Below are 24,999 nucleotides of genomic sequence, written 5' to 3' on the forward strand. Positions count from 1 at the left end.
ACAAAATTCGCATCTACCTATTTTTGCAAGATCACAAAGGTTGTTATCTGTTCAGCGGAATCTTCGTTCGTCAAGAGATTTTTGATGCCGCTAAATTTTTCCTGTCGGAATATCTGGGCTGTAAATAAGGAAGTACCTCTGGCCTTGGAACAAGTTCATTAATAGTGGTTTAAATTTGGTGCCTACGAGACGCTCAGCGCTTTTTTTCTACCCGTCAGAGCGGCTCAGTGGTTAAGGAGCGCTACCACTCGTACAAAAAGGCGGATTGGATGATGGCAATGGTGGCCGCGCGCAATCAGTCCATGGAGGCGAAATTCAAGATACCCGTACAATGTGCGATGCCAGTCCATTCTCAGTGCGGGTCTATTTGCCGTGAATGCATCAACTGCCATTAATTATATCGCGCTTAGAAAGTAGCTCATCTGCGAAAATAGCCTCGGCGCCGAGCACATGACCGCACTGGATAGCTCAGAAAGTGCAGATAGGTTCTCCAGATAGCGTCTCCAAATGTGCATAAGGGCCTTACTCCCTTCCCTCACGGCGCGGGTCAGGTGCCCACAGAAACAAGTGTGACAGATACTGCACCTTTCTATTCCTATTATTATTATTATCATTATTTTATAAAACTTAAAGCCTTTAAAGAAATACACCCGCAAAGAGAGCGGGCACTACACATTTCATTTCTAGCTCTAAGTAAGAATAGCGGGCCAATCGCAGATGAGCTTCATTCGCTTACTCGTTAATCGCAGTTTTCTTCAAGAAATATTGCAAGAACAATATTTCTTTTTTTTTTTTGCGTGAAGTGTGCAATTCATAAAAAAATGCGAGAATCTGATAGGCACGAATATTACTCCAAGAACAACGAAGAAAGTTGAATTGGGGTGAATGTGGTAGATTAAAATTGAATTTTATTGCATTAATTTAGAGCAAGGTGGACTACGGTGAATCAAGAGTGGATTCTGGCAGATTGCATAGCATTAAGGGGATTCTGGCGGATTGCATAGCGTTGGGGGGATTCTGGCGGAATGCGGTGGATTAAATAGTTAATCATTTCAATTTCACACCACGGATGTTCGTAACTTCAAATTTTTTGTTACTCCATAGAGTAGGAAAATGTTTGCGTCGTGCTTGGCCTGCACGTGTTTTTAGGTGAAGGTCTTCAGAAATTGACTTCTTCGATCAGGGCCTCGTTCTCTCAACTTGGTAGTTTAATTTTCTCACTCTCTTTATGCAGGTCGTCCAAGGCTGCTTTAACCTCAGCCTCATAAGTACGTATATTCGTCGGTATTTTAACGTAGCGCCACGGTCTTTGTGGGATAGAGAAAGATGACCTCGGAGCCTTACCAGGACAGCCGGCGCAGTGTGCTGGTGGCTGTGGCTTGCAGCTGGTGCCTCTTCTGGACTGTGATCGTGAACCGCTGCGGTGGCATCGTCTTCGTCACTATGATCTCCGAGATGGGTGCCACTCGGGAGGCAGCATCATGGCCCTTCAGTCTTCTGGGCGCCGTCTCCAACATATTCGGCAAGCACCTTATGGCTCGTACAGTGCCGCTACCGCGTTACACTCTGAGCGATACAAAAGAGCACATTTGTTTTTCTTTACTACTACTGGCACCGTGTGTGAACCTTCGTGTTAAGCATCGAGAGCAGCAGGGCTATCTTACTTTTGAAAAGAGTGCATTGGAAGGTCAGCTTTAAAATATTTTTCCGGAATGACAATGGTCGCACAAATGTCTTTTTTGTTTTACTTTCTATGCTTAAAACATATATTTTAGGTTGTAAAAGTAGGTTGTAAAAATTATACCACTTCATTGCCCAGTTTCGAAGTTAGGGTCACTTTGATGACCTCTACACTCTATTTTCAAAGAAAATCAACTTATTAGTGCCATATTGTTAACAGTTTGTCTAATGTAATATTTTGTGTAACAGTTCATTTTTTATATGTTTCATATATATGTAGGTTCATATATTACATGACACGGGCGCAAAATGACCTTAAATTGCCTCCGCACACGACAAAAACTTTGCTATTTTCAACGAAAGTAAGCTAAACTCTTTGGGAACTAACCTTCCCACTCCAGCTGCGGAAATGGTTGACATGCCATCCAATGTTTCAGTTGGATTCATTAAACAACGCATTTCGCGTGCATCTTTAGATTATCGCTTGACGCGCTTGCTGAAGCCGTTTTGGGCTTCTTGCATGCGTTTAAATTGCTCTATAGTCATCGCTAAACTACTTTGCAGGTACAGCTGCTAAAGGCACACTTCCGGGTTCGGGGCCGTCGGCGTAATTTTACGTGGCTTATAATTGGTCACCATTAGTTAACGGATGAATGGGGTCACTGCAGTGCACTACCGCAATGCCACGCATTGAGTTGTGCCAGCGCAGTGCACGATCCTACTGGCCGCATGTTGGCGCCGTGTGCGCAATGTGAGATGAGACAGATGTACAGACGTCCTCGTTTATCTCGCTGTGCTTTATGGAAACAGCCCCAGAGGTGAAGGTGTTGAATAAAGCATTAAGACTGCACTTGAGGCAGATAATCTGACTTGGAGAGCACGCGTTCGTTAATGAACAACCAAATAAAGGGCATCATGACTATCTCTTCTGTAATGCCAACAGTGTCGATGAACGCTCTGTCTAACGCTCCGAATAACCACTTTGCATTCATCAAGTGGACAAAGCGCACATTGCTTAAACAAATTTTTCACAATTCAATACAATTCATACTTTCTTAAGTGCCCACACGAGCTCTGCTAATTCAAAAACTGGCTTCTGCAGGCGTCCTAGCCGGAATCCTGTTACGAAAACTGCCATTGCGGACCGTCTCCCTTCTGGGTAGCAGTTTCGCGGCGACCGGAATCTTGCTCAGCGTGGCTTTCTACGGCGTCATCGGAATCACGCTTTGTATAGGAATCGTTACGTGTAAGTAATCCCGTACTTTTCGCATTTGAAAGGTGCCGCAAGTAAAGAAGTAGAATATCACCCAAACGCAGTGTGATGAAATTAGCCTGTGCACACAGTAGCTGCTGTGGCAAGCAATAATATATACACTTTTTTAAAGCTTCTTGTACAGACATGTTAAAGCCTCCAGACGAGGCTACTCGTCCACATATGTATCTTCGGCTTGTGATACTAAATCTTGCGATATAAATCTTCTGCTAGCGTTCAACCAGCATCTATCGAACTAAGGGCCTAGCCCAGGTTCAGTCTATAAGGGACGCTGTAGTAAAGGGCTCAGGATAATTTAGGCTATCTGCTGGGGTCCTTTGAAGTGCCCTCACATCGCAAAGTACACGGACGGCTCGCTTTTAGCCTCTGTCTGAAAACGGGCGCTGCGGCCGGGATCGAACTCGAGTATCCCGGCTCTGTAGCTAAACATACTAACCCACACAAGGGCAGTTTGAATATGCTATAGTCTCAAGTAGGTCTAATAAAAAAACTTCCTGACTCTTTGGTTTATTGAAGTGTAAGGTTGGCCGGGTTATGCTAGCGATTACCTTTGTAAATACCTTGTAGGCTACGGTACAGTAAACTGATCGGTCAGTAATTTTTCTAGACTTTTCGTCTTCTCCCTTATGGGTTAAAATAAAGCTAGCTTTATTCCACTATTCCGGTAATCTCAATGTTATGGTTCGGTTTGGTTTATTGAGTTAACGTTCCAAACGACTCAGGTTTTAAATTTGTCTTAGTGGAGGGCTGTGTATAATTTCAATCGTTTGAAGCTTTTTAAGGGGCGCTGAAATCGCACAGTTCTTGAGCGCGTTGCGCTTTGCCTCTACAGAAAAGCGGCCGCTGTTTCCAGGATTGATCCCATGTCCACAAACTCAGCTTTATTATAGCCATTGCGTATACCATTCCTACGTCTGGTGCAAGTATCAAAAGTTGTGTATTGCCTTCAACGAACTTCACCTCGTTACAAAGTACACCTCATGCATCTCCTAGGCTTGCTGCTTCTGGACCGATTACTGCGACGGGCATGGGAACGCTGTCGAAATAGGCAGAAAGGGCAGATGTCTGCGTTTGCTTAGCAACGTGTCGTCAATACTCCTGTGTGGCTCTGTTTTCTAAGCTTGCATATAGCTTGCATCGTCACCTGAAACCTTGCGGATAACAGACATTGCAAACGGCCGTAATATAACCACTTGCCAGCTGGGGCCACGTGCAATGGCGAGATGTATGTGAACTGCTTCTAAACGAATTTTGGCTGGTATTAATTTATCGATGCGTAATTATTAATTAAGATTTTAGTTCTTGCCATCTTCCGTGAACATGCTAATAAGTGAAAGTGATTTCAATAAGCTAATGTCTTCTATATTTTGATACCGGCTAGTTCAGACGGCAAAGCAATTCAAATGATCTGCTGCTACATTTTTATCCGTGTTTGATTCGCAAACCCTTTTTGCCTATTCCTCGCATTTATGGAGAGAGTACATAGGGTGCCGCGGCGCGCTACATTGAGGCACCCTAAGAGTACACCATCCGCAGCGACATACGACGTGGAGTGCGTGAACATGCTTTTATTTTTTTTTCTTCTCGTGACGGTGCCTTGCAAAGAAGATTGCGCCACCCATTTAGGCAAGGAACTTATGCTATGACGTCAGGGGTAGCTGCCCCATAGTGAACGAAGCAGAGGAAAGAGGGCTCATCGCGACATCGATGCAAGCTATGTGGCAGTTCTCGAAATAGTGGAGGTGGTGGATACGTACATTTACTCCCAGGTTCCTTTTGAACGTGTGATCCCAGCTGGAGCATTCGCAGCTCCTCTCTTGCCCCCATTACTCATCTGGATCACATACTCATCGAACATTTAGGAACGCTTTTACATGCATTATTACGCTGCGGCATTACAGCGAATCTTCAGATTACATCACTTGGCACTTCGGTCACATTTGTCTATTATATTATATATCACACTTCATTATACGAGCTCAGCTTGTTTTTTTATAGTTTTCTATGTTTTTTATTGCCACAATTTGATCCTTTTCATCGCTTTGTTTGCTTTTGTTCGCGATTAATTACTTATCATTTTGCATGCGTTTAACATTGAATAAAAGGTGGCACTTTAGGCTAGTTGTGGTGGCTTAGCGAAGGGATGCAGCGTGTGGGCAGTACGCTTGTACAGCGCAGGAGCGGCAGTACACGTGTTTTTCACTGTGCCCTGCCGCTGCCGCGTTGTTTAATGTTAAGGGTTGAGCAAGATTAAAATAGGCCTCTCTGTTTTCTAACAATGACTGATTCTTCTCTCTCGATCTCTCTGCGACAGCCATTGGACAAGGCATGATCTTCCCCTCCAATATGCTGGCAATCAACATATATTTCAAAAAGTAAGTACAAGTTCAGCTGGCATGCTGCACAACGATATAGTTCTGCTCGAGCAGATATGCACACGTTGTCCGGTAATCACGTGACGCGGTAATATTTGTGACGTGCAAGGATGCAACTCCGGGGAAAAAAGGGTGCAGAATAGAATGGCGACGTAAGGAACCAACAAGACATTGGGGTTGTTTTTTGTAGCAAGTACGCAAACTGTTTTCGCAGCATAGTCGAAAGTGAACCAGCAGGAAAGGAAGGGGTATATACATCGCGTGCACCGAGGTCTGAATACCTGAATGCCAGTGCATGTACCACGGCGGCCATCTATTTTATTCCCCTGTCTTGTTTCAAACAGCACGTAGGCCATAATGGCCGATGTATTAACAAAACAATTGCCACAGCACAATTCCGACGTGAAGCATCAAAATCGAGTGATACGGCCGTTCACTGTCGTGACTGCATTTCTCTTGTCGTCACTGGCATTCGAAATTATTTAGAGGACAAAATGTTGACAAAAAATAGTGTGCGGCTCACTCGCGAAAAAAGTAGAGGCAGCTCTTATTTGCAACCTGTGTTCGTAGTCTTACCCCTGTAATTTAATTTGAGTTTTAACAGCTTATGGCTGCTATTTATGAACGTCGCCTCCTTCACCACTCCCAAGTTGCATGCCGCCACAACTTGCACGTGTTTTGACGCCATCTTCATTCTTTCCTTCAAGATCTTAAATAATTCATGGCACCACCTCTCACGTGACATTTCATCATATATATTTAGGTGCTTTTGTTTGTTGGCACACTTTAACCGCATTTTCTCCATATTTTCACTCTTTTCTGCATTTTCCACAAGGTATCTCGATGTGTTCCAAGGCTTTTATAAACGTTTTATGTGTTCCCACCTTTTAAATGTATCGTTCATTTTTAGGTTTGCTTCTTTACATTGTCATCGTTATAGTCAGACGTATTGTCAGCTCTTGCACACAAGCCTTTTGATACGCGTAATTTGTGTATAACGTTTTGTTTTTACAAGCGTTTTTCTTTCCGGACGCGCCAAGTAAAATGTGTTTCTGTTTTTGTAGAGGAAAGAACATGCTCTTTCGCATAAATATTTTTTTCTTTTTTTTTTACATACGTTTTAATCAATAAAAAGCTTCCATCTGTAATATGCACTTGATAATTAATCATCAAATAGCCACACATCAGGATGCTAAATGTTTAGGTGTTCATTTTTCCAACAATTTAGCCTGGAAAAAGGGTGCTGGTTATATAGTCCTGAAAGCTGGTCGTGTATTAAAAGTTATTAAAAGAATATTTCCTAACGTGTCCAGTGACGTGAAAGAATTGTTATCTTCATCTCTAACGGACGCTGGATTTTAGAATGCACCACGACTGTGCGTAATCCAGCTTTGGAAATTCTATAAAGAAACTTGGAGAAATTCACGATCATGCAACACATTTTATTTTAGATTCAAACTCCCCTGATGGGGAGGTAGGTCACCGCCGCTTACGGCGGGGGCTTGCCTGTTACCGAATTTTTATCTGTTGAAGGCCGTCATTGCACCCGCCACCGCTTCGGTGGTGGACGACGGCTGTTGTTGCGGCGCGCGTGTTTCTCTCCCTTTTCCTTTTCTTTCTTCTCTATTTTCTCTTCTGTCTGCACGAGGCAGCGGAGGTGGCTCAGCTACAGAGTCAGTAGCAGGCCTGTGAATTTTCTGTTCCTTTTTCCTACAGCCACAACAACAACAACAACAACAACAACAATATACGATCCTCACAGCAGTGCCAGTATTAAAAAAGCTGATAGCCTGGAATCCTCTATAACCGAGTCGCACGTGCATTCTTCAGAATACTTTTTCTGAATGATATTTAAAAAAAAACAATTAGTGATGACACCTTAGCTCCGCTTTAAGGGTATGAGGCGATAGCGTAGACGTAGGTAGTGTTGAAGTTGAAGTTGAAATAGTTTATTTGCGAATAAAAAACAACAACGTACAAGAATATACAGCTATCGCCTCATATACAGGGTACATGAGGCGATAGCGTGCGAACGTGCTTTAGTGACCTATAGAGACAACGCGATTGCCAGGGTCCTGGCAGGTCCCATGTGAAACGAGAGACCCAAGTATTGCTAATGCAATTAAACCCGGTTTAACCAGAGCTAAACCAGAGCCAAGTTTTTTATCTAACACTTGAGAAATGTGCATATCACCAGCATTTTTCACGCACTGTGCATCTCTGCGAAGAGTGTGTTTCAACTGAATTACTCCTGGGCCTACTCGACTACGTTCACGATTTTGTTTTGCCGTGATGTTGACTTTCTTTTTGTTTTCCCTCGTACTCCAATGCGCACGTCAGCGATTTGTACGTAGTAGAGTAAATAAGCTTTCGGAACATTACCATACGCCTGCGTATCGCTGGTTAATCGGCTACTACATAAAATGCTGAAAATGAATTCGTGCGGATGAAAAATATAGTTGACGATTCAGTACTATTATTTGCCCTGTTAATCTATACGTAAACAATATTCCAACATTGCACATTCCATAATTACTGTACACCTGAGAAGTCAACTGTTTAATGCGCATGCGCACTGGACCGATGGGGACTAGCAAGTCGACACCGTTTTGAACTTCGTGCTGTTCATATGGCCAGATGCTGCTATGTATTTGAGCTTAGCCGCCGCCGCATCGATTATTATGTAATAGCGGTCATAAGTTCATGAGAGCGTGCGTAACGCCTTCAGTTGCTCCTCCCCATGTGTGACTCGAGAGGTACCGGGCCTCAGGCAGCGGCATCAGCTACGCGGGAGGCACGCTGGCCTCCTTCATCTTCCCGTCCCTGCTGGTCTACATGAATGACAAGTACGGGCTTCGAGGCACCCTGCTCATCGTGGGAGGCCTGGCGCTCAACGCTCTGGCCGGCTCGCTGCTCATCATGAAACCGAGCGATGGTCACAAGAAGAGCGTAGTGGAGAGCGCTGCCAACGAGAAGGAGCCTCTCAAACAGGCAGGTACCCCTTTTGAAACTCATGATTCCTTCGGAAGCCATCCATGATGGCTGAGGAAGAAGTACGCGCACGCACTGAGCACGAGAGCGTACTGGCGGCGGCTGCATGCATTTGAACAACACTGAAATAGCTAGGGATGGTTGCTTTGGATGTTTTTTTTTTTTTTTTTTTTTTTTTTTGGTGTCCTCGTACGGCGCTACGTGATGCTGTTATGAGCGCAGCGAAACAAAGCATTTTAAACATGGTGCTTTCAACCTTCGTTGTCGGCTTACGGCCGGTGACTTTTAGGACAACAAATGGAGAACAAGGCGCGAAGCGGAGAACACAACAGAGAACCTAAATGAAATATCGTGGGCCCATGTACAAGCCATTACCAACGTCGAATTTGCTCACCCTGTTGCTGTTCGGCGGTAGCGCTAAGCTCTAGTTGTGCGCGTGCATTGCAACGAGGTTCAGTTTCAGCCCTTTCATACTTATATTATACTCTCTATTGTAGGGTTGCAGTGTTTATTTTATTCGAGTATGAATGCCATGGTCAGCACACCAGATTTTTAAGGCGAAAGCCTTTAATGGCTCATGCTGTCGTGGACAAAATGTGTCCCGCTTTTGCGGCTCTCTGATTGGCCGAGGCGGGAAGACGTCATAGAGGTCTCCACCAATCACAGAGCACCACCACGGTACGCGGGAATGTGTGCCTTATATTGCCATATGTCAATCAATGACCAATTACAATAATGAAACAATTAATTACCAATTGTTGAATTATAAGTAATTCATTAATGACCTAATTATTAATTACTCAAATGCATAAGCAATTATTTATTTATCTACTTTATTACTAATTAATTCTTCTCGTTTAACGCATTTTGGTGGTCAGATGTTTTGAATTTCTGCTAGTTCTGGCGCGTATGAAATTGCTCACACGCCCGCAGAAAAGTAAGAGTCGCTTTATCGCTTTTCAAAGGAACTGGCTGCCTTGAGGCTCACAGATATTATCGAAGCAGAAATATACATATATACATTTTAGCAGTAGTGGGGATCGATCTCTCTAAATGCTAGCATTGAAAAACGTGTCAAATATACAGTGTTCGAATAACACCTGCGGCCACTTTGAGAACAATGTGCACCGGAGAGACGCACATGTAAGCCGAAAAAGAACACCCGTGGAAAGTGGTATAGTAAGCGCAGCAATGCTCAAATACGAAAAGGACAACATTAAAGCTTGTGTATGTGACAGGAAGGCAACGGAGGATAACAAGTAATAGGCAACTAAAAAGCGCCACAGAAGCCCCATGTGACACCGCTACTCTCAACTCAACCGGTGTCGCGTGGTATCGTGACGTCACAGAACCCGCCAACCAATATGTGCCTGGGAATGCCACCTGCTATGTAGCACCTGCTAGGGATGTGCTCGTGATTTTTTGATCGCAACGCCAACGCCAACTCCATATTTTTTGCAGAGCGAGGCCCTTAACACTGTCATGTTCAAAAGAGACTTTGTAACCTTGAAGCTCAGAAGGCAACAAAAGCAGAATTATAGCACGGCCTACATTTTAACGAAGTGCCATGCTAAGCCTGCCTGCTCTATACATGTAGTCGTCGACAGAGCAAGGTATGCGCTCTTTCTGCATTCCAGATATCAAAAAATACTAGATAGTCGTACGCGCGCTGGAATCATTTGTCTGTTCTTGTTGAGCGGTGCTTTTTGTGTTTTTGAACCTTAATACCTTCAGAAGCCACGCAAGGCATTTCTCGGGCTTGAACGTGCGGAGACTGACATAAAAGCGCTGATTGGCTTGGAGCGGTTTCTTACACACTTTCGGACTCCGCTTATGACTTTGTAGCTCTTACATAGAGCCCAGGAGCTAGCTTGTCAAGCTCGTCGAAGATTTTCTTTCAGCATTCACTACATTCTTTAGGTGAATCGAGTATGTACTGAGTGACTACTTAGTAGAATAATTAACTGATTTGATTATTTCACTGCACACGGGCGCATTGCTTTCCGCCTCAATGGAAAAGCGGCGCGTGAATTACAATGGCATTTTGTCCGCATCCGTACAAGCAAGATGCTCGTTTGGACTTGGAAATACGGCTAACACGTATACATGCGTGTACAATGACATTACACACCTTAGCATCTACGATAAAGCTGAAAACGGATATAAAATTCTATGCCCGTCTCGGCGTTTTAGCTATTCATGCCGCGAAAACTTCAGAATACTGAGTTCTGTTCAGTTCAGTTTAGTCGTTCAGTCGTGTCCGACTCTTCGTGACCCTATGGACCATGTCACGCCACGCTTTCCCGTCTCTCACTATCTTCCTAACATCCCATAACTTCATCTGCAGTGCCTCGAGGAGGCCATCTAACCAACGCGTTCGCTGCCTACCCCTTCTCCGGCGACCCTCAACCTTTCCCAACATCAAATCTTTCTCCAGCGACTCCTCTCTTCTCATCAGATGACCAAAGTAGCTGAGCTTTAACTTTAAAATTTGACCCTCCAATGAGCAGTCAGGGTTTATGGTCGACAATATCGACTGATTTGATCTTCTGGAAGTCCAAGGAACTCTCAAGAGTTTTCGCCAGCACCACAATTAAAACGCGTCAATTCTTCGGCGGTCAGCCTTTTTCACAATCCAACTCTCGCATCCATACATCACAACTGGAAAGACCATAGCACGAGTTATACGGATCTTGGTTGGCAGACTAATGTCTCTACTCTTTACTAGGCGGTCAAGGCTCACCATTGCTCTCTTTCCCAGAAGCAGGCGTCTCCTAATTTCATGGCTGCAGTCTCCTTCCGAGGTAATCTTGGAGCCCAAGAACAGAAAATCTGTCACAGCTTCCACTTCTTGTCCATTGATGCTCCAGGACTTGATAGGGCAAGACGCCATGATCTTTGTCTTTTTAATGTTCAGTTTAAGCCCAAACTTCTCACTCTCTTCTTGTACGCGGATCAGAAGTCTCTGGAGTTCCACTTCACTTTCTGCCATTAAAGTGGTATCATCCGCATATCTAAGGTTGTTTATACGTTTTCCAGCAATCTTCACTCCAGCTGAAGACTCGTCCAGACCAGCCTTCCTCATGATGCACTCTGCATATAGGTTAAACAGGCAGGGCGACAGTATGCAGCCTTGCCTCACACCTTTCTCGATCGGAAACCAATCAGTAAGACCATGCCCAGTTCTGACTGTGGCCTCTTGCCCTTCATACAGGTTCCTGAGGAGACAAATGAGGTGAATTGGAACTCCCATCTCTTGGAGAGCTTGCCACAATCTGCTGTGATCTACGCAGTCAAACGCTTTCGCATAATCAATAAAGCAGAAGTAGACGGGTTTCTGGAACTCTCTTGCTTTTTCCATGATCCAGCGAAGGTTAGCAATTTGGTCTCTAGTTCCTCTGCCCTTGCGAAACCCAGCTTGCACATCCGGAAGCTCCCGATCCACATACTGCTGCAGCCTACCTTGGAGGATTTTCAACATCACCTTGCTAGCATGCGAAATAAGCGCGATCGTGCGGTAGTTGGAACAATCTTTGGCACTGCCTTTCTTTGGAATGGGGACATAAACTGACCTTCTCCAATCCTGTGGCCACTGCAGGGTTGTCCAAATCTTCTGACATAATGTATGCAGAATGTTAACAGCGTCATGGTTGAGGTTTTGAAGCAACTCAGCTGGAATGCCATCAATTCCGCTAGCTTTGTTCTTAGCAAGGCTGGCTAAGGCCCATTCAACTTCACTCTTCAGGATGCCCGGCTCGAGATCAGTAATCACAACCGTCTTATGTTGGGTTTGCACATTCGGGTCCTTCTTGTACAGTTCTTCTGTGTATTCCTGCCACCTCTTCTTTATCTCTGAGGCTTCAGTGAGGTCCTTGCCTTGTTTGTCCTTTATCACACCCAGCTTAGCACAGAAGCTTCCTTTGACATCTTTGATTGTCTTATACAGAGCTCCAGTGTTCCTTAATTGGCTGTTGTCCTCAACTGCTTGGCACTGTATGTTCAGGAAGGCATTCTTATCTCTCCTTGCTATTTTCTGAAAATCCGCATTGAGAACCTTGTATCTTTCTCTTTCCCCCATAACTTTTGCCATCCTCCTTTCCTCAGCTATTTGCAAAGCCTCTTCAGATAACCATTTTGCTTTCTTGCATTTCTTTTGCTCTGGAACTACCTTAGTAGCAACTTCTTGTATTATATCACGAACATCAGTCCACATCTCTTCGGGCTCTCTGTCTTCCAGATCTAATTCTTGAAATCGATTCCTCACTTTCACAGCATATTCTAATGGAATTTGATCCAGATCATACCTGAAAGTCCTTCTAGTTTTCTGCGTTTTCCTCAATCGAAGCTTAATTTTGGCAACAAGAAGCTGATGATCGGTGCCACAATCGGCCCCAGGCCTTGTTTTTACTGCTTGTATAGCCCTTCTCCATCTCTGCCGGCAAAGAATATAATCGATCTGATTCCTGTACAGACCGTCCGGTGAAGTCTGTTAGGTAATAGCAAAAGTTCTGCCTTTCTTTATCACTGACTTTATTACTGTTCTGTTCAGTTCTTCACTCTGAAGCGTACTTCCCGCGCAGATCCAATTGTAAGATGTTTCCGCCAACCGAGAGAATATATGTGCATGCTTCGAGGAACTCGCGCCACAGAGGTGTCATGCTGCCTAGTTCACATCTGCCTTCCTCTGGATGTGTCATCCAGGCTATCAAAGTCGAGGAGGCTCCGGACAAGAAGGTTGCCCTGCGGGAGGAGCTGAGCTTCATGAGGCGGCCCATCTACTACGTGGTCATACTCTCAGGTGTGGTGTTTGCGTACAGCCTAGTCATGTTCGTCGTAACCATCGTGGACCACGGCATGGGCAAGGGACTGTCCAAGCTGGAAGCCGCTACCCTGCTCTCGTGCTACGGTGGTGGGGAGCTTGTCGGACGCGTCTGCTCTGGAATTCTGTCGGACAAGAAGCTCTGCCACAGGTAAGGCACCAGTCAATTTCAGTCTGGATTCGCTTAATTCATGGGGTTTGAAGCAAAGGGCAAATATTTTGCCGAGTCTTGTAGTGAACAAGTCAAGAAACTTATCGTGCCACCTGAAAAGTGCAATATTGCCCTTTTTATCGCTCTTTGCTCTTTCACTAACTACTATTACGTTAGTACTAAGCCTAAAATGCAAGAAACGCAGCATATTCGTACAACTGGCTGTGCTCATCCCTCCAGCCACTCATACTCAGTAATTCTGTAAAAGCGCACATTTCCAGGGACATTACTTCATATACCCAACTCCTCTTCGTATCCTTAAATTCCTCTCTGCCAATTAATAAATCCGTAGATCTGTGCTCTCGGGAGGCTCGTAGTTTACTGCTATTAGCGATTTAATTGTCGTCGAAAACTTTTCTCACTGGTTCATATGGCATGCAGTTTAAATTAAACGTTGCAAGTAAAGGAGGAACTAAAACTACAAATGGTTTCTACGCATTGGTAAGAACGGGTCCAACGACTCAAAGGTTCTATAACCTTATCTCGCCATTTTTCAGTTACCTCACAGCGAAAATTGTTGACTAAGAGGTTTTAAATGTCTTATTAACGTGTGACAACGACTGAGAAAAATGGAAAACACCATTATAGTAGCTCGCGTCAATATAAGTCTTGCATATGCTGCAGTACTTCGCCTGTTTTGGTCTTTTACCGATTGCTTCTCTGCGTACTTATCTGTTGGCTGTTGTCGCTTTGTACTCTAGAAAATATGTGGATCTTTTTGGTGACATATGTGGTATCCCTCTGAGGCGAAATGTCCCATACAGTCTACTCCGCTTTGTAAGCGCGAAAAGTAGATTTACCAGCAATTAACGGACAAGTTAGACCGTGTTTAGAGTATTAAATGTGAGCACAGAATGGGACAACTGCCATAGGGGCATGTAACGGCCCAAGAATTAAGCAAATGGGACCAGAGACAAATAGGTATAGGGATTTAAACTCCTGAAAACTGGGGCTAAATCAAAAAAGGAAAAGATTATGTGGAAAGTAACATAAGAAATAGGCTCATATTCTGTTGTTACTCTTAGGGCAGTGCAACGAAACCTTTTTGCACCTTTCTGTTTATAAACGGATTACTTTATCGTGACTCACCGCACGTTGGTTCAGTCATGAGCAGCGCATGCTTCATTAGGACAAAATTTAGGTTGGAAATGAATAAATATTCATTGCAGTTGAAATCAGAGGACTGCGCATGTGTAGTTCACACGCATGACGATTTAATCATTGTGGAAGCCAGGGCACGACACTTCTTCCGACAGCTTGTTACAGTTGAAACGTAGTCAATGCCCGAAAAACATTAGCGGTTCTATTCGGGTATTGACAGTTACGCTGTTACGGATGCTAGTAGAAGAAACTTGACGAAGAGGTGTAATCTGCCAGTCTGCATCAGTGCATGCAAGATAGCGGCATAAGCGCCTCACAGCGTAGTATAGATACTCTTGGCCCTCGCACTTTCTCATTATTGTATTCACATGGACTGAAAATCGCATTCAACTTTCAGCAAACTGTGGTCCGAATCTCAAGAATACTGAATTGTTATATTGTAGCGGAATTAAAATAAAACAAACTCGACATGCTGATATCAACTTGCAGCTCTAATCAAGCATTTCAGCTGCTGGCTTGATTGACTAAAGAAGTCCTAGCTTTGCGATTGCAATATTGGTATGGGACGCTGTTCAGAATAACAAAACAGACTTGACCAGAAAGAGTGAAGGAAAGGCCGGAACTGTATTTTTTTTTTCTTATCGACTCAATTTTTTTGCAGACAGGACATTATGGTTATGGGCTTCTTCCTGATGTCGCTATCTTTCATCGCCATCATCTACGCGGGCTCCATGGCTCTTTTGGGAGCAGCTAGCGTCCTCTTCGGCCTGTCGAATGGAAGCATCATGATACTCTTCTCCGTCCTACTGATGGAGTATTTTGGCCTCACGAAACTCCCCATGGCTATAGGAATTTATTTCTTGATGAACGGCCTCTCCGCTCTTCCAAGGCCCCTCGTTATAGGTAAGTGCTCAACTCTTTTGTTGTTTCACTCCGATTGTTTCTTGAAAGGAGAGCCAGACAAAGTCTCTAAGCTGCACCTCTATATCTTCTAAATTGGGGTTTGGCTATTGAAATAATATATCCGTATCAGGATCACAGCTACCCCTTACTCAAGAGATAAAGGTAACCATTCGGATTGTGCCGAGGTGAAGTGTGAAATCAAGGGCCCTGGAATCGGCAAGAGACTTAAGGGAGGCCGGCCAATGAAGTTCTTGGAGGTGATTTTGAGTTGTCGGCGCTTCATTGTGTGGAGTGTAAAAACACTAATTCCTTTCTGGTTTGCTTGATACCGTCCACCAAAGACCTATCGGTCCTCTTGGCACACCGTATACGGGCCGAGGGCAGCAATAAACATGTGTATGCGTAGTCATTGCCAATGGTGGTCGCTAAGAAACTCGTGGCGAAGGAAAACCGTTGTCGACGTGGCTGTTTTATCTCCGATTTGTCACATCCCATCGTGCAATGAAGTTATTTTATTGCGAAAGCAATACTACTCCCATTTTCAGCCCTTCGCGTAGCCACGGTCGGTAGGCACTTTTGACCTTTAATGACCCCAGATAGCTGTGACGTCATATCAGCTGAGAGAGATGGGCTACCAAGTCGAGTCGTCAGGTGGCGGCGGTCGGTAGGCACGGCGCGCTGCAGCTGGAGCCACGCTGCTACCGAGAGGAGGCGCTGCTGTCACCTCTTCTCTTGGTGTCACCTTGGTGTCACCTTGGTGTCACATCTTCTCTGTCACCTCTTCTCATAAGGCATTGTGGGGATACAATAGGTATGAGGTTTTGAGGGGTATTTGGAAAGGAATTATGGTGCCCGGACTTACTTTCGGAAATGCGGTTTTGTGCCTAAAGTCAGAGGTACAGTCGACATTAGAAATAAATCAGAGATCCGTTGGAGGATTAGCACTAGGTGCCCACGGCAAAACCACAAATGAGGCGGTACAGGGAGACATGGGTTGGGCATCTTTCGAAGTACGGGAAGCTCAGAGTAAAATATTATATGAGGAACGCCTGAGGAAATTGGACAGTAACAGATGGGCAGCTGCAGTATTTAAATACCTGTACTTAAAAAGCGTTGACTCACAATGGAGGAAAAGAACTAGGAAACTAACTAGTAAGTATGCTAGTCACAAGGACGGAGAAATAAAGAGCATTAAGCAACAGGTGAAAAACACAGAAGGTAAAAATTGGAAAAATTCGATGGAAAAGAAACAGAGTGTGGAATTATACCGAAAGTGGAAAATGCAGATCAGGAAGGAAGATTTCTTTGATAACTCAAGAGGCAGTGCCCTACTTTTTGAGGCTAGATCAGGGTGCCTTAGAACACGCAGCTACAAAAAGAAATTTAACAATGGAGATGACGCATGTGCTGTATATGGTAACTCCAGTGAAAAAAATTGACCATATTATACTCGAATGTAACGGTATCCATCCGGAAGTTGATACAGGCGCAATCACTGTTCCTGAAGCTCTGGGTTTAGAGATAACAGTGGCCGGGTGAATAAACCGGTGGTGGAAACTAGCAAAAAACGACTGGAAGATTGGTGGCTTAAAAGCAGAGAAGTGACATGATGTTAGTAATGGTAGAAACAAAAATTTATTAAATAGAATGGTGGTTTAGTTAACCAATCTAAATCAATAATTATGATATAGGGAGAAAAATGAGCATGATAGCTACTGCTACCACCCCTTTTCAAAGGGGACGCTCCTATATTCCATCCATCCATCCATCCTCTCGCAGTTGAGAGGAGGAGGATGAAAACGGTGGGCATATAAATGCTCGCGCTTGCTCAGCTGAGGCACTCGCTATGAATCCTGATAAACAGAAAGAGAAGTCACACCTTCTCGATGAAGCCAGGAAACGACAGTGGGCTACAGAGACAGATGAAGAACGGGAACAGCGTCTCGCTCGACTGCGCGCTCAAGATGCAGCTAGACGAGCGCATCGCGCTTCTCTCGAATCGTCCACAACCGGTGACGACTCAGAATGGAATGTAAAGGACGCTTTGAACAGTGAAGACTGCTTTTCGACGTGTTCACTCAGCAGTCAAGAACGTATGAATGCAACTAGGCGGCAACGACGCGTTCAGGAAACAGAAGAACGGCAACGGAACTATAGCGTAGCCAAGTTATTATTGCTTTCGCAACCGCCCGGGCTTAACTAAAGCTAAGTCCCAGCAAATGTTTTTTTTTTTTCGTTTCGCTTTGATCTCTTTGTGCCCCTCAATTTGCATATGCAGTCCCATAGTGCCACAAGGATGGCCAAGGGCGTGTTCGATTAATTCTTTTTCTTCGCCTTGGAGTCTGGTACGGTGACAACTGTTGTGATCACTTGCTGGTCACTGGGGGTACTGTTGAGGACGCTTTCTATGTGGCGTTGTGTTCAATGTGGATCTTGGTCGTTTAGTTAGCGATGTGCACAAACTCATAGAGTAGGTGAGGGAGAAGAGGATCTCTGTAGTTCGGTTACTGCCATACACTAGTCATGCGACCTCGCAAAGTTATCCGTGCCTAATTTGACATTATTAGGCCAATAAGACTAATTATGAATCAAATCTAGTTAAGACTCCTTCAACCTAATAAGATTATATGTGGCTTTCCATTAATGGCCAATAGTCCGTTGACCTTGGACAACTGCTGAGGGCTGGCTTGGATAGCATGACAAAACTTGCGTTCCAAACAACCCCACCGTTTATGTCCTCATTGCTTATGGAACAATTGCGATTGCGTCAACCACGTGGAACTCACGTGGTTCGTACAACCGTGACACGGTACGGTGCTGTACAAACTGCCTTAATTCTCCACCTACTTAGTATTCATCATCGCTGTGCCCGATGATCATTGGGATGATGGTGTTACGGGCGAAAACAATGTGAAAAAAAGACTGCTGGATGAGTACCTAAATAATGCTTTCGCATGTATAAACGTGATTACCAGAGCTAGGCCCTCTCTCTTTATTTTGTGGGCATTCTGAGTGTTCAAATAATTTTCCATGCACAGTGCACATTTTTAAAAAGTTGCGGCGTGAATACAGCACTATACTTATTTGGGATTCTTGATGTTTGATCCGTTACTGTCATCATGCTCACCATTGTCACTTTCCAGGTTATTACAGGGACAGAGGATCTTCGTACGACGGCATGTATGTGCTGTTGGCCGCCATTTCGCTGACAACGAGCCTTCTTTGGGCCGTCGAGGGCTTCCTCAAGTGGCGGGAAGCGAAATCTCAAGCCCAGCAGCAGCCAGAGCAGATTCAAATCAACCAGCTCGCCGATAAGAAGTCCGACTCAGTATGTGCTTCGTAATCAACAGCAGTCTTGAGACAGTAACGCTGTGGTCGTGATGACGTCATGATGAAAGAAAATCAGACTGCTCGTGAATCATGGCAGCGATTGCTACGCCTGTGTCTCGCAGTGGGAAGTGAACCGCACGTCCAACCAGTAGACCAGGACTCCAGTGCCCGAGAAAGTCTCCAGAAAAAAACTTCGCTTTCTTGCGTGCTCCAAGTCGTGATTCCTTAAGGAACAGTTAGAGCTTTAACGATGCTGTGAAGTCGCATATCCTATATCCTAACAAACTGAGCAGAAAATGACATGTATTCCTTACCGTCAGAACGGGGGCCCAGAATCGGTGTGGCTTCTTGAATCGTATGTCACTGTGGAGAACTTCTAAACAAAATCAGTCTCTAGGCGACACTTGAGAACTGTTCTAGGTGCATGTTTTGTTATGCTAAGTGAAACTAAAAACTGGCACTCACATTGGGAAATTGTTTCATCCGCCGAGTTTTAACTCAGCGCGGTAGCTTAAGCCGGGAATGACAGGGTACCTGCGCCACGCAATGTTTGCGGTGTCACTGGACGGTGATACGGTGGTCAGTCAAAATACGCGGTATATATTTATCCAGCCATTTCCAGCCAGATTAGCGCTAGAAGGTTAAGTTACCGCGAGTACTCTAGTGTCGGAGGCGTTCAAGGGCTGACCTCTAGTCACATATGGCCAATAAGCCCCAATGCTCGCATAGCTGCCGTCGCTTGCATGCCATTTAGATAGTCACAGATTGATTCACTCGTAGTGGAAGACACTAAGCCGTGTAGTCGAGAAGCCCAAGATTTTATCATGCCAGGCATTAAAACTGGAGGTGGAGATGATCGCTTAGGCTCACTGATACCGGCTGATGTTAACGGTGTTCAAATGGTTGAGAAACAGAAACGTTACTTGGGGAAGATTTCAAGGGCTGTTTTGTGGTACGCTGGACGACATCCTGAACGTCTGCTGCCTTATACTTTTGCCAACTGTTTGTGCGCTGAAAAAGACCATAATTAGGCGTGCAGAGAGCAAAAGTTATGATAAAGTGATTTCGAGGCTGGGCTCAAAACCGCGAAGTGCAACGCATCACAAAATAAATACGTCTGTGGCACTTTCAGTTCTGTTCTGCTTGACCAGTTCGCAACTGTGGCGATCATCGATTGAAAATTACTACATTCGTTTCCGATTTAATTTTGCATGGCGCTTTCCAATCTCCTTCGCGTCTTCAGGAGCGGGCAACACTCGCAAATATTTTATTGTGCTGCGAAATGAGATTCGTAACTGGCAACAAAGAAAGCGGCGCACTCCTTCAATCTGTAATTAAGACAGCGATCTTACTGTTCTTCCATCGCACAAACCGACGCCCGACACCTGACCTCTCTACTCGATATCTCCCACAACCAAGAGCGGTTTTTAAGACAACAGTCTCTCGCACGAAAAATTGCTTCCGGCATGCTCGGGGGGCAACTTTTTTTCTTTCTATTCATTCGTTCTCTTTAATTTTTCTATAATGTAGAAAGATCATTACCTGAAGGTATCCTCGCTAGAACCTTACGTCTTGCACCTGTTAAAAAAAAGGACAACAATTAACATGTAAGCTCACGAAAAGGATAAACGCGACAGCTAACAGTTTGCAGGCCGGTTCCCAGTCATGCCCAAACCTTGCCGGAGAGAGACGTTCTGCAGCAATCTGGGAAACTCTTCAAAGTCGTGTAGACTTCAATCAAACGGATAGTTGTAATCACATTGAGCTAGGTGATGGGGTCGACTTCCTAATAAAAAAAAAAAATAAATATTGAAAGCTGCCCTAGAGGACTTGAGGGAGAACTTGATGGCGGCAGCGCACTACTTCCGACGAAGGACTGTAGCTTGACCATTCGAAACATCATCGAATTCCCATACTTACAGTGAGCATAAAGGGAAAGTAAAACCCTGAATCAGAATCAACTGGCATGGTTTGCTAAGATATGTATCCTGAAGGGCACAATGTGTCAGAGAAATAACTCGCGTTGCTGACATTCTAGTGTAAATCAAGAATAAGAAATGGACATGGGCAGGGCATGTAGTGCGAAAAAAGGATAACCGATGGTCGCTAAGGGTATCCAATCGGATTTCAAGAGACGGAAAGCATAGCACGGGGCGACAGAAAATTAGGTGGGCAGATGAGGTTAACAAGTTTGCAGGGGTAAAGTAGATACAGCTAGCACAACACCGAGGTACTTGGATGAGTATGAGGGAGGCCTTCGCCTTGCAGTGTATATAATCCGGCTTATGATGATGATTTATCTTGGAAAGTATGATCTTGACACGTAAATATTTAAGACGGAAAATTATTCTGTCGCTGATATACAACTTTAGAGTGAAGCAGCTCCATGAGGAAACCGGTCGCCAGTAGTAGTGTTGATGTATTGCCGCCTGTGCTGGAGGCAAAAAGCAATGTGACGTAGCCAATATAATGGTTTAGTTCTCGTCGCACGAAAAGCTTGATGAGACTGGCTATCTGGCTGTTATATTGGTATTGTCTTTTTTGTCAAGAGTCTAAGAACGACATTAGCCTTTTCTTTATAACGATCCTTTACACTAGCAGTCATGCGTAGAGCCTATGAACGACATCTTATCGTTCTAAATACCATTTACTTCAACCGTCACGTCTTTTGAGTTCATCAGGGCGACTTGATAATTACCGTTTTAGCAGCCATTTTCATTAATAATCACGCCTGTCCAGCACCTAGGCCTCCTGGCAATGGCTGTCAAGAGGAAGCGTGAGCACAATTGGAAATAAGCTTGGCCTATACTTCGTCTCACAAAATATTTGCAGCACTGCGAAAAGCAGAGGCACCCCGATTCAATCAGAGTCACACGCACTACAATAGGCAATTGTGCTCCTACGCGCCTCTCGCCCCCCAAATTCTCGGGGTTGACAGTAAGAGCACAATTCTCTATTATAGTGCGCAGCGGGCGAGAGGCACTTAGGAGCACAATTTTAGCAAGGGCTGCTATATGCCTTTCGCAGTGCTGCAGATATCTTGTGAGACGAAGTATAGGAATAGCACACTCAGTTGACGCAGTCGCATGGCGCTCTTGTGTCCAAATATTTACGGTGAGCAACGCCGGGAAGATTTTTTCTAACAAGATTAGCTTTGTACCACACTGACGCAACAGCTTTTTCATTATAATATGATAGCAGAGCAGCTTTTCATACTTGATACAGGAACCGTTAAAAAAAAAAAAATACTGACCAGGAACTCGTCTCATCCTTTCCACTGCGGCTTCACTGCGACTTCAATTGTGGGAAGCAATTTGACCGCTCCTGCTTATATAGCTAGATGGGAAGACAGTCAATGTTTAGGAGATGTGGCTCTTATGCCTAAAGAAGGAAATAGGAAGGAAGGAAAGGAAGGAAGGAAAAATGTTTATTTCAAGAGAGAGAGAAAACTTTATTTCAAGTATGTGTACATACTTGAGGGGGAGGGCAAAAGGCATGCTAGCCTGACGAGGCCCATCCCCCTTGGTGCACCTGGTGCAGCAACACAGCGTAACATGTGCAACAGTAATAGAACATGTGAAATGAACACACACGAATTACAAAGGCAAATTACCATAGGCACGTCAAAGATAAGTTGGCAGAAGTTTAAAAGACACTTTCAAGATTCATTAGACACGCTTTCATCAATATAAGTTTATGAGGGTTCTGCTGAAAGCATGTCTGCTACTTTTTTTTCTGAATAAGCGCTCGTTTCTGTATTTATGGATGAGATCTTTTATTTCTTTGCTAGAATTGAGAAGAGCGGTTATCTGGTACAATGTAGCTTGAGAGCCATAATTTGTTCTTATTCTGAGTGGCCTGACAGAATAATTTCTTAGTTCGTATTTCTGGTGGAAGGGAAAGAGTGAGTCAGGGCCTGCACGAAGGCGCGACTAGCAACGTGCTTACAGAATCCGGCGATCTGCTCGGTGACCGAAACCAGATCTGCTAAAATTAGACTCAAATAACGATAAAATGATTTAGACTTTTGATTGCCTACTGTACCGAACTATATTCTATAAATGGTGTAAAGTTCAATTATGTTTTGTACAAAAAGCTAAGTTGAACTTATTTACCGAAATGGCGCTATGTTATCTGTATGCGCGCCCACAGACTTAACACGAATGACGGAAAGCGTGGCTTGGACTGCCGCTAACGCCGCAAAGCAACAGTTTTTGAGTCCAAGATAATGCTCTCGGTAGTACGTTTCGGCGGCTGACGATAGCAGGTGCGAAGCTCGATTTCACTGCTTTTCGACTGCGCCTGATATATGAGGTTAACGCGTGAGGGGGAGTTTGTTGCTCCCATAGCATGCAGGCGTTCATTAAAAACAAAAACACCAAAAATCAAAGCAACTTGTCGCCTGGCAACAGTGTGAGACAGAGTCCTGAAATTCTGTACCAAAACCCGCCCTCGGAGAGGGAAGCGGCGTCACAGAAGCATGGCTTTCGAAGGCTGAGCCTGTAACGCCACGCTCACAATTGTGGCCATTTTGTTTTTACCCCTACATGGTCTAAAATTACACCCACCGGGAAGCCGCGCGCCGCTGTGGTTCTACTTTGTTTTTATGCGTATCGAAAAACGCGGACTCTCGTTCACGAGCGAAGTCCTCTACAGCGCTGTCGCTCCTACCGGCAGTTTGCTGTACGAGCCGGAAATAAACAGGCTGTTTTCCACGCTCTACTTGTAATTTGGCACGGCGTGGATTACACAGCTGCGTACTACATCTCTTTCAAATGAGCGATCTAGGCGAGCGCTGGGCCAACGGATGAGAAGACCGAAACGTAAGTGCGCGGCCTTCCTAATTTTCTAGAGTGCACAGAGCACGAAAATATTGTATGAGCCAATAATCTCACATTTTCTCACACAATCTCACTCAATTCACATAAGAAATCCCATACAAGTCGCATATAATTGCCTAAGGTTGCATAGTTTCTTGTACATTATCATAAATTATGTACGGTATTTTATGATAATGATGTGCATCGTATGGGAGTCTATGCGATTAGATGAGATTTTATGAGGTTATTGCCCCGTAGAACTTTTGGTTTTTCAGCAGGAAAATTTCCGTTATTTTCTGCGTTACTATCGCATTTTTGCCGCTTTTGTTCATGTTTATGTCAGTTATGTAAGATTTATTCTAATATTTTCGCTTACTGTCATCCGAGGTACATGGAGGCCAACTGCACGTAAGTACACTGTACCTCTGCTTTGCTGCAACTTTCCTGGCAAGCCGACAGCTCGACTGAAACGGGTTTCACAAGTGATTCGACGCTATGCGCAGCTGTTGGATAAACGCTGTTACACATGCGACAAATTCCGAAGGGGTTGCGCAGTAATTTCACGAAGTGGATCGGTGTTATGATTTTCGCTCTCGCGAGCCCGTGTCCTATAAATAAAAAGAAAAATTATCTTACCTTCTATATACCCGATCACGTGTTGTGGAGTTGTTCAGAAAAACAATGTGTTGCTCTTTCTTGCAGCGTTTACGGAGCGGTTTTTACTACACGAGAATGCCAGGCACTGCAAACCTCGAACATGCCTTTGCTAGCGTTTACAAGAATCTCTGGCCAGAAGCGTATAGTCCATACAGCTAAAAGCCTACAATAAGTGAGGAGTCGGTGATTAGGCGCGTGCAGTGTAAGCTTGCGTGAAGGAGTGCAGCCCTGACCCAAAAGCTGCCCTATCTCGCTCAATTTCTCCGAAGGCAGAGCACTGGACTACGCGTATATAAGTTAATGTAACCTTACGCATCCGTAATGTTGCGCATTTGTGCGAAGAAGTGCATTTTATAAATTAGCACGGACTCACAGAAATCTTCATAAACTGAATGAACGTAAATTATGTAACTTATTGAAACTACTGGCCACAACGCACTGTTGAAATATGACGAATCCTTCATGTGACAGCATTTTTTTATGCGTAGTATTGTCAAGTGGTGGCAGTGGCTCTCGGCAGTGTGAACAACACGTCGTTGTAGTCGGCATACTGCGTGTCGCAGGGCAATGGTCACTGGCCCGTCGTTAGTGCCACGCAAAGAAAAACATTCATGAAAAGCAATTTCTCTCTCAGTCCTCTCCTCTCCACTACATTTTGGCTGCACTTAACACCGACGCCTATAGTACGTTGCGGCGCCCATTTGTTTGTCCAGGACATTGCTCTCCATGGAGCGTGGACCGTCATCAAGGCTTCTGGGAACAAAGGAGCCCACTGATTAGCACCGCCCTTGAGCAAATTTCTGACTAAATTTGTTCGCTCGCTCGCTCACTCACTCACT

General features: G+C 44.6%; 1 protein-coding gene across 1 annotated transcript; it reads left to right on the forward strand.

Annotated features, from left to right (window-relative positions):
• The first annotated feature begins 1,326 nt into the window (after positions 1–1,326).
• On the forward strand, positions 1,327–23,100 carry LOC146197249 (monocarboxylate transporter 12-like). The gene is made up of 8 exons (XM_084597152.1): positions 1,327–1,522; positions 2,783–2,926; positions 5,268–5,328; positions 8,085–8,319; positions 13,021–13,289; positions 15,112–15,353; positions 18,497–18,604; positions 23,030–23,100. Exons 1-8 carry the CDS (start codon positions 1,327–1,329, stop codon positions 23,098–23,100), a joined length of 1,326 nt encoding a protein of 441 aa, XP_084453278.1.
• The last annotated feature ends 1,899 nt before the right edge of the window (positions 23,101–24,999 follow it).

The sequence above is a fragment of the Amblyomma maculatum genome, chromosome 3, assembly GCF_055883805.1.
Source record: "Amblyomma maculatum isolate TAMU_Amacu chromosome 3, ASM5588380v1, whole genome shotgun sequence".
Lineage (NCBI taxonomy): Eukaryota > Metazoa > Arthropoda > Arachnida > Ixodida > Ixodidae > Amblyomma > Amblyomma maculatum.